This window comes from Culex quinquefasciatus, chromosome 1 (genome assembly GCF_015732765.1).
Source record: "Culex quinquefasciatus strain JHB chromosome 1, VPISU_Cqui_1.0_pri_paternal, whole genome shotgun sequence".
NCBI classification, from domain to species: Eukaryota; Metazoa; Arthropoda; class Insecta; order Diptera; family Culicidae; genus Culex; species Culex quinquefasciatus.
In genome coordinates, this window is record NC_051861.1 from 130082726 (window position 1) to 130093129 (window position 10404).

Below are 10404 nucleotides of genomic sequence, written 5' to 3' on the forward strand. Positions count from 1 at the left end.
CACGTCACAGATTCAAACAAGATAATCACCATCGACAATAGGATGGTGCACATACATTCTGTTATAGTTCCGCTTTAGAGTGTACCTTGCCAAACTCCCTTTTCCTCTGCTTTGGGTAATACCATTTAGTTGTGTAAGAACCTCGCTAGAATAAACACGCGTCGCATCGCGCTCTCTCCAACAACGTGCTTGTTTTATTGGCCACAACCTCACGGCTACAACAGTTTTGGCGACGATGGCGGACGAAAACCCACTTGTTCCGGGTGACGATCAAGGTGATGGCCAGGCCGGGGGGCAAGCTCCGGTGCCAATTGCGATGCAATCGGCGTTCACAGTCGAGCCTTTCGATCGTCACAAAATGAAATGGTCTCGCTGGGTGGAACGCTTGGAGGGAGCATTTCTTTTGTTCGGCATCCAAGATGGCGCGAAGCGGCCGATGCTGCTGCATTACATGGGTGCGGAAACGTACGACGCCATTTCGGACAAGCTTGCACCGGTGAAGCCGCAGACGAAGACCTACCAGGAGATCGTGGACCTGCTGGAGGAACACTTCAACCCGGAGCCCCTTGAAATCCTCGAGAATTTTCGCTTCAAGTCTCGGAAGCAGTGCGACGAACGTGCTGAGGAATCAGTTTCTGATTACCTCACGGCGTTGCGGAAGTTGGCCATAACCTGCAACTTTGGCAACTACCTGGACATAGCGCTACGGAACCAGTTCGTTTTTGGGATCAAGGACCGGGGAATTCAGTCGCGGCTGCTGGAAGTGCGCGGCCTGACTCTGGCCCGAGCTCGTGATATTGCCGTGTCAATGGAGGCGTCGGCAAAGGGTGGACAGGAGATCCACGCGCGTCAGAGTCGGCCGGAGATGAATCTGGTGGAGCACCCGCCGACGAAACCGGCGAAGGGAAAGGCGTACAAGAAGAGTGCGGGCAAGAAGAGTGAGGAGAAGAAAACCTGCTACCGCTGCGGAAATACGGAGCATTTCGCGAACGAGTGCAAGCACGCCCACACTGTCTGCAACTTCTGCAAGGTCAAGGGTCACCTGCAGAGTGTGTGCCAGAAGAAAAGTGCTGGCCAGAAGGGCCGAAGAAGTGATGCTCACCAGGTGGAGGAGAGTGCGGGCGCAGATAGAAAGTGCAGAGAAAAAGTGCAAGTGGAGGAGATCTGTGGAGTGTCCGACGCTGCCGATTTCAACAACAAAGTGGACAAATTCTGGCTGGAACTGTCTGTGAACAGTGCGAAAGTGAAGTTTGAAATCGACAGCGGCTCTCCGGTTACGGTTATGAGTGTGTGGGACCAAGAAAAGTACTTTCCCACGGTGGAATTGAGTTCCCCGGACACGGGCCTCGTGAGCTACAGCGGAAACGCAATCGAACTGTGCGGGATGTGTGCCGTCCGGGTGGACTACGGTGGCGAAAGCCACGAACTGCTGCTGTATGTTGCGAAAAACGAAAAGCACCCTCTGCTGGGTCGAAGTTGGATGAAAGTGCTAAAAATCGACGTGGTCGAGTTCTACGAGAACGTCCACACAGTGGTCGAAAACAGCGCCGCCGCGGTGCAGACGCTCATTGAGCGCTACGGAAGTGTCTGTGAGAAGTCGATGGGGAAGATCGAAGGCCTCACAGCGAAGTTGCAGCTGAAACCGGATGCGCGTCCGGTGTACCTGCGTGCGCGGCCGGTCCCTTTTTCGATCAAGGAGGCGGTCGAAAAGGAGATCAAGGGCCTGGTGGAAAGCGGTGTGCTGGTGAAGGTGAACCACAGTGCGTGGGCCACGCCGGTTGTCCCAGTGATGAAGTTGAACAACCGAGTGCGACTTTGCGGGGACTACAAGATCACTGTCAACCCGAATCTGGTGGTCGATGACCATCCCCTGCCAACAGTGGAAGAGCTGTTCGCAAACGTGGCCGGCGGGGACAAGTTCACGAAAATCGATCTCTCGCAAGCCTACTTGCAGCTGGAGGTCGACCCGGAGGATCAGGAGATTCTCACGCTGAGCACGCATCTGGGACTGTTCAGGCCGACGAGGCTGATGTACGGCGTCAGCCCGGCGCCGGCGATCTGGCAACGCTTGATGGAGGAGGTGCTGAACGGGATTCCAGGTGTGACCGTCTTCCTAGACGACATCCGCATTACGGGACCGAGCGATCGGGTCCACCTTGAGCGCCTCGAGGAGGTGCTGAGACGGCTGAGCCAGTACAACATGCGGATCAACCTGGATAAGTGCCAGTTTTTCGCCGACCGAATCGAGTACTGTGGTTATTTGATTGACCGCGACGGAATCCACAAGGTGCGGAAGAAGATCGATGCAGTGCAAGACATGCCCGTGCCGGAGAACAAGGATCAAGTCCGTTCGTTCGTTGGATTGGTCAATTATTACGGTCGGTTCTTCCCACACCTGAGCACGACCATCTACCCGTTGAACTGTCTGCTGCGGAACGACGTGCCGTTCCGGTGGACGAAGGAGTGCGACGAAGCGTTCAAGAAAGTGAAGGACGAGATGCAGTCAGACCGCTTCTTGGTACACTACAGTACGGAATTGCCACTGGTCCTGGCAACAGACGCTTCGCCGTACGGGGTTGGTGCAGTACTAAGCCACATCATGCCAGACGGTACAGAACGCCCAATCATGTACGCGTCGAAGACGCTGAACGAGACGCAGCGCAGATACAAGCAGATCGATCGTGAGGCGTACGCGATCATCTTCGGAACGCAAAAGTTCTACCAGTACCTGTACGGACGAAAGTTCTGGCTTGTCACGGACAACGAGCCAGTGAAGCAGATTTTCTCGGAGACCAAGGGTCTACCGGCGATGTCAGCGTTACGGATGCAGCACTACGCGGCGTACCTTGCTTCGTTCCGATACGAGATCAAGTTCCGTCCGACGAGGGAGCACTACAACGCTGACGCCTTTTCTCGATTGCCGGTCAGCGCACAAACACCCGAGTACGTCGTCGAGGAAGTTGACTTGCTGGAGGTCAACATGATCGAGACGCTGCCGCTGACGGTCGGAGATTTGGCGAAGTCGACTGCTGCTGATCCGACAGTGAAGGTGCTGCTGCAAGGTCTCAAGAACGGGAAAACAGTCGAAGCACGTGAGCGTTTTGGTATCGACCAGAACGAGTTTGCGCTACAACAAGGGTGCATCATGCGCGGAATCCGGGTGTACGTCCCAACAGAGCTGCGGCAGAACGTGCTCGCGGAGCTGCACTCTACACACTTTGGGGGCACACGCTTGAAGTCGCTCGCCAGAGGATACGTGTGGTGGGAGCGGATCGACAAGGACATCGAGGAGCTGATCCGGAACTGCGCGGCCTGTCAGGTGACACGGGCCGATCCTGCGAAAGTGCCTCTACACTGCTGGGAAACGCCGAAGGGACCATTCGACAGAGTGCACGTGGATTTCGCTGGACCATTTATGGGTACGTACTTCATCGTATTTGTTGACGCGTACTCCAAGTGGCCAGAAGTGAAGATCTTGCGAGACATCACTACGAGTACGACCATCCACGCCTGTCGTGAATTCTTTGCTGCCTACGGGATACCTGCCGTGCTCGTGAGCGACCACGGAGTGCAATTCACGTCGGCCGAGTTTCAGCACTTCCTGAAACAGAATGGAATCTTCCACAAGATGGGCGCACCGTACCATCCGGCAACCAACGGTGAGGCAGAGATTCATCCAAACGTTCAAGGGCAAGATGAAGGCTCTCAACTGCGAGAAGTCGAGAATGCACGCGAACCTGTGCAATATCCTACTCAGTTATCGCAAGACCATACACCCTTCCACTGGAAAATCGCCTTCGATGATGCTGTTCAACCGACAGATCCGGTCTCGACTTGACCTGATGGTCCCGAATGCTGCAGTGGTGGAAGAAAAGCCCGAAGTAGCCGTTCGATCGCTTCCCGAGGGGGCGAGAGTTGCTGCTCGTGACTTTCTGAGCAAGGACAAGTGGAAGTACGGTCACGTTGCTGAAAAGCTGGGCAAACTCCACTACAACATCAAGCTGGACGACGGACGACTCTGGAAGCGCCACATCGACCAGCTGCGAGAAGTCGGAGCGAACCTGCCGTCTGGACGTCCTGAGATACCAGCTGAGTGTTTCGAGCCAGACATCGTGCCAGTTGCTCCACGAACCAATCCAGTACAACACACGCCACAAGCTGCTGCCGCTGTACCTACACCGGCGGCCAACCCGATTGCTGAACCGCAATCAGCGCGGAGTGCTGCGGCTACTCCCAAACCGCCGGAACCACCTGCGGTACCGAAGCCGAAATCGCAAGGACCACTTGCGGTGCCGAAGCTGAAACCGACGAGCGCTGCTGGTAGATCCGAGGCAAACAACCAGCAATCACCGCGACGATCGACAAGAGTCATCAAGCCGCCTCGGAGACTGGACCTGTAGAGAGAAGTACAAACCCAAGGGGGGAAGAGTTGTTATAGTTCCGCTTTAGAGTGTACCTTGCCAAACTCCCTTTTCCTCTGCTTTGGGTAATACCATTTAGTTGTGTAAGAACCTCGCTAGAATAAACACGCGTCGCATCGCGCTCTCTCCAACAACGTGCTTGTTTTATTGGCCACAACCTCACGGCTACAACACATTCATACATCCTCACAGACAGAGGACAGACAAGAGTGGACACAGCCGCCCTTGTTGCAATTCAATAGACGAGACCTCTCTGCCCTCCCTTTATCTCTCTGCCGTCGTCTCCTTGGATCGGATGGCGTCGCCGATAATGGATGCGTTTGCGTACGTGTGCCTTGTATGTGTGCCCGAGAGAGAGAGAGAACACGATAAATTATATAATTAATTGCTTTATTATCATCAATTATAGATGAATTATTTAATCTGGCATTACTGGTACTCCGGTCCTCATTTCGGTTTCGCATCGCAGCAGGCGCTTGTGAACTTCCGCTTGGCCGCCTGCTTGGATTGGTGCGTGCTTCAAAAGGACGACGACGACGACGACGGGAAGGTGTCGGATTTTCCCATTGTGTAAGACCGGGAAATTCCGCGTGGTGGTGTCGATCCGATTCAATCCAGGAGATAAAGCGCATCACGAGCCACCGCCGGAGCAGACATAATTAAAATGTTAATTGCTTGATGGTGGTGTTGGTCGTGGCCATCTTCGATTCGGTTGGGTTGTTAAGTGCAGCGCGGTTTGTTGGTTGGGGCGGCGTAGTCCGGCGTTAATTGGAGTTTATTGGACGTCGTCGTCGTTATTGTTTGTCGCTTGTAGAGCGAATTGCACGGCTTAATTGTGATGACCACGGAGTTATTCAGATTGTGCTGAGGAGGTGTCAATTATGGTTAGTTTAGAAAGATTGAATCAAATTCTTAAAATAGTAGAATCATTTCGCTTGCGCAGTAAATGTCAAATCACTCTCCTTTTCGGAGGCAATTTCCCACGCACCAAAAAGGTAAACCTTAAGAAATTGAAACGAAAGTTTCGAGACCGTCAGACATGCTTAGAATAGTCTACCTCAATTTGGAAACTTCTTCACAAAATCACCCATCCAAGCAGGCCAAGTTTTACGTATGCACGGCACGGCACACACGGCTTTGTTCGCCGGCGACGGAACAAGTTAGTTAGTTCGAAGAACCAACACAAGAGAGCGCGCGCGCGAGCTTTTCAACGCCAACTGCCTCCAGGTATGAATTTCAGACCGGGAGTTAATTCTATGGAATGGAACTAAGTTGGCTGTGTGTGTGCTCTGTGCAGACATGGCTAAACTAACAATTGAGATGTAAAATTTCTCAATTATCGAAACTTGTGCATGTTTCGGAAGCCGGGAATTTGAGTTGTGGAGGGGGTAGAATAACTCCAGAGAAGAGTTTAACGATTTTCGGATATTGAAAATGTGAGTTATAATTTTCCGAAAGTTTAACTGTTGCAATGTGCCTTCGGCGAAATTTCGATCGTGAGTTATGATAATGAACACTATTTCCAAAAATTGCACGTTCAGTACAGTATTTCCCCGGCGAATTAGTCTCCACGCTGAGAAGAGCTTCCACGCAAAATGAAACCTGATCAACGTGAAAACTACTTGTAATTGAAAGCATAATTAAACTGGAAAACCTTTCCCGCCCTTCTTGGCACCTTCTAAAGTCAATTTATCTTCGTCACACAACCTTTTACTTTATTTTTGCAACCCAAAAAAGGGGGTGACGAAGTGGTGCAGAAAAAACTTCAACCCAAGAGAAAGGGGACATTTGGAGAACAAATTTTTCAATTATGGCGACCCCTCTTGGAAGGGGTAAGCGATGTGGGGATAAAACTTTTCCAACCCGCTGTAAAGTATCCCGTTTTCTGGCTTAAACATCGCTTAGAGTGTGCACAATGTTTTCTCGAGGAATTTTCAAGGATGAGTGCTTTTGGAGCACTTTTCACCGCACTCGGGCTGTCGAAACTAATGACTACTCAAATCTGGGGCGAGCAGTGTGTGCACTGGTTTAATTTTTAAGCACTTTTTGGCACTTGCTGGTTTTAACCTTTTCAGGGTGTGACATTTTAAAAATAAGGCTTTCTAGTGAGAAACGTCTTTCTAGCAAAAGTTTTGTTATCATGCGACTTCTAGCTGATTGTATTTACTGACCGCCCGATATGTCAGCCAACATATTTCACAGGGGCAGTGACAGCTCGAGCTCGATCATTGTTTACATCAGGACACTGTGACGAGAAGTTCGTCATTTTTGGGTTAAATTATTAAAATTGAGGAAATAAGTTGGGAAAGGTTTGTAAACAAAAAAAGACGTCCTGAAAGGGTTCAGCCCAATTTAACGTCCCAAAATCGCCATGGTGACGATTTGCATTTCCAGCTGAGTGGCCAGTTGCTGGAAATCGGTTTGTTAACGGGAAAGTTTTCCCCGCACCCAGTTTTTCGACACTTTCTGATGGTCATTAGCACAGTAAGGCAAACAGTTTGCATTTGCTTTTTGTGCAGTTTGAAAAGTCGTTTTCTAAACTATTTTAAAATTGTTTTTTCTTTCTCTAACGGCGCCATAGCACTAGAAAGAGATTCGATAACAGAGATTGCACACCGCGTGTCGCGTTCCGTCTGGTCGTGTATTATAATAAGACCTGTTTTTTTTTTTGCTGCGCTCCGCGAGCAGGTTCTTCACAGACAAGAAAATTCCAACCATTTTCAGGGTCATCCTCTTTTGCTCCACAATGATGAAAATGTCATCCCAGCAGGCATCACTGCAGCGCGACGACGACGCCGACTTCAAGATGAGATAACGAAATTCGCCGCGAATCCAAGAAGGCCGCGCGCGCGCCTGGGTTGAGAAATTCAACCAAGGTGATATAACCATAGGTGGGGTGGTGGTGGCGGGTACAAATCACATAATAATCACAGCAAACGGCGCTGGACCACGCTGGTGAAGGCAGTGTGGCCAGCTGCGCTGGCATGGCTTGCTTTGTTCAGTGCGCTTTCTTCCGCTGGTGGCAGCGATTTGGTCAACCAACGGTGAATGATTCAATTACAATCCTTGCGTCCATTTCCAGTTGTTGTCCGTTTGCAATATGGTTTCAGCCTAAAAGGGTGGTAACATTTCGAAAAGGCATTTCGAAAAAAAATCTTATTTATTATATGATAATTCTAAATTTATTTCAAAAGAGATTATTTAAACCTTAAAATAAATCAAGACCATCCCAAAAGTGGCCCACTCGTTTGGTTTATTCAGTCCGGCTCACCGGACAACACGGTCCAAACCGGTCGACGATGTCGATGTCTCTTGTCTTCGGTCGTCGGTGCCTTGCGGCGGCGGTTGGATTGATGGGGAACCGAACCAGATTGTTGTTGTTAAGGCTCGCCTGGTTGGGCCGAACAATATGCAAGCGCACTCGAGAATAAGTGATGTCGAAGTCTAGGGGAGTCGGCCCTTCTGGCATATAGGATTTGAACCGGACCAGAAGGAATAATTAGTGCGTCTTAGGTGGAACGGAACATAACGGGAAGGTTGTGGCACAGATAAAATAATTCAATTCAAAACTATGGAGAATTATTTCAAAAACATCACTAGATATCTTTACAGTGTTCTCAAATTGGCAGAAAATCGTTCAAATATTCAAACCAAAACCAAAAACAAAACCAAAATCAGAGTCAGAATCAGAGTCAAAATCAGAGTCAGAATCAGAGTCAAAATCAGAGTCAGAATCAGAGTCAAAATCAGAGTCAAAATCAGAGTCAAAATTAGAGTCAAAATCAGAGTCAAAATTAGAGTCAGTATCAGAATCAGAATCAAAGTCAGAATCAGAATCGCTGTCAGAATCAGAATGAGAGTCAGAATCAGATTCAGAATCAGAATCAGAGTCAGAATCAGAGTCAGAATCGGTGTCAGAATGAGAATCAGAATCAGAGTCAGAATAAGAGTTAGAATCAGAATCAAAATCAGAATTAGAGTCAGCATCAGAATCAAAGTCAGAGTCAGAGTCATAGTCAGAATCAGAACCAGAGTCAGAATCAGAATCAGAGTCAGAATCAGAATTAGAATCGCTGTCAAAATCAGAATAGATGTTAGAATCAGAATGAGAGTCAGAATCAGATTCAGATTAAGAATCAGAGTCAGAATCAGAATAAGAGTCAAAATCAGAGTCAAAATTAGAGTCAAAATCAGAGTCAAAATCGGAATCAAAATCGAAATCAAAATCAAGGTAAAAATCAGACTCAAACTCGGAGTCAAAATCAAAGTCAGAATTAGAGTCAGTATCAGAATCAGAGTTAGAGTCAGAGTCAAAATCAGAGTCAAAATCGGAATCAAAATCAGATTCAAAACCAGTGTCAAAATCAGAGTTGAAATCAGAGTTAAAATCAGAGTCAAAATCAGAAGCCAGAATCAGAGTCAAAATCAGAGTCAGAATCAGAGTCAAAATCAGAGTCAAAATTAGAGTCAAAATCAGAGCCAAAATCGGAATCAAAATCTAAATCAAAATCAAGGTAAAAATCAGAGTCAAACTCGGAATCAAAATCACAGTCAAAATCAGAGTCAAAACCAGAAGTCAGAATCAGATTCAAAATCAGAGTCAGAATCAGAGTCAAAATCAGAGTCAGAATCAGAGTCAAAATCAGAGTCAAAATCGGAGACAAAATCAGAGTCAAAATCGGAATCAAAATCGAAATCAAAGTCAAGGTAAAAATCAGAGTCAAACTCGGAGTCAAAATCAGAGTCAAAATCAAAGTCAGAATTAGAGTCAGTATCAGAATCAGAGTTAGAGTCAGAGTCAAAATCAGAGTCAGAATCAGAGTCAAAATTAGAGTCAAAATTAGAGTCAATATCAGAGTCAAAATCGGAATCAAAATCGAAATCAAAATCAAGGTAAAAATCAGAGTCAAACTCGGAGTCAAAATCAAAGTCAGAATTAGAGTCAGTATCAGAATCAGAGTTAGAGTCAGAGTCAAAATCAGAGTCAAAATCGGAATCCAAATCAGATTCAAAACCAGTGTCAAAATCAGAGTTGAAATCAGAGTTAAAATCAGAGTCAAAATCAGAAGCCAGAATCAGAGTCAAAATCAGAGTCAGAATCAGAGTCAAATCAGAGTCAAAATTAGAGTCAAAATCAGAGTCAAAATCGGAATCAAAATCGAAATCAAAATCAAGGTAAAAATCAGAGTCAAACTCGGAATCAAAATCAGAGTCAAAATCACAGTCAAAATCAGAGTCAAAACCAGAAGTCAGAATCAGATTCAAAATCAGAGTCAGAATCAGAGTCAAAATCAGAGTCAAACTCGGAATCAAAATCAGAGTCAAAATCAGAAGCCAGAATCAGAGTCAAAATCAGAGTCAGAATCAGAGTCAAAATCAGATTCAAAATTAGAGTCAAAATCAGAGTCAAAATCGGAATCAAAATCGAAATCAAAATCAAGGTAAAAATCAGAGTCTAACTCGGAATCAAAATCAGAGTCAAAATCACAGTCAAAATCAGATTCAAAACCAGAAGTCAGAATCAGATTCAAAATCAGAGTCAGAATCAGAGTCAAAATCAGAGTCAGAATCAGAGTCAAAAGCAGAGTTAAAATCGGAATCAAAATCAGAGTCAAAATCAGAGTCAAAATCAGAGTCAAAATCGGAATCAAAATCGAAATCAAAATCAAGGTAAAAATCAGAGTCAAACTCGGAGTCAAAATCAAAGTCAGAATTAGAGTCAGTATCAGAATCAGAGTTAGAGTCAGAGTCAAAATCAGAGTCAAAATCGGAATCAAAATCAGAGTCAAAATCAGTGTCAAAATCAGAGTTGAAATCAGCAGTCAAAATCAGGAGTCAGAATCAGAAGTCAGGAGTCAGAATCAGAAGTCAGGAGTCAGAATCCGAAGTCAGAATCAGAAATCAGAAGTCAGAATCAGAATTCAGAATCATAAATCAGAATCAGAAGTCAGAATCAGAAGTCAGAATCAGAAGTCAGAATCAG

The 10404-nt window shown here is 47.0% G+C and overlaps 1 protein-coding gene across 1 annotated transcript; it reads left to right on the plus strand.

Annotated features, from left to right (window-relative positions):
* The first annotated feature begins 235 nt into the window (after positions 1-235).
* LOC119771144 (uncharacterized protein K02A2.6-like) lies at positions 236-4400 on the plus strand. Its single transcript, XM_038266564.1, has 2 exons — positions 236-3690; positions 3758-4400. The coding sequence occupies exons 1-2, from the start codon at positions 236-238 to the stop codon at positions 4398-4400; spliced, it is 4098 nt and encodes a 1365-aa protein (XP_038122492.1).
* The last annotated feature ends 6004 nt before the right edge of the window (positions 4401-10404 follow it).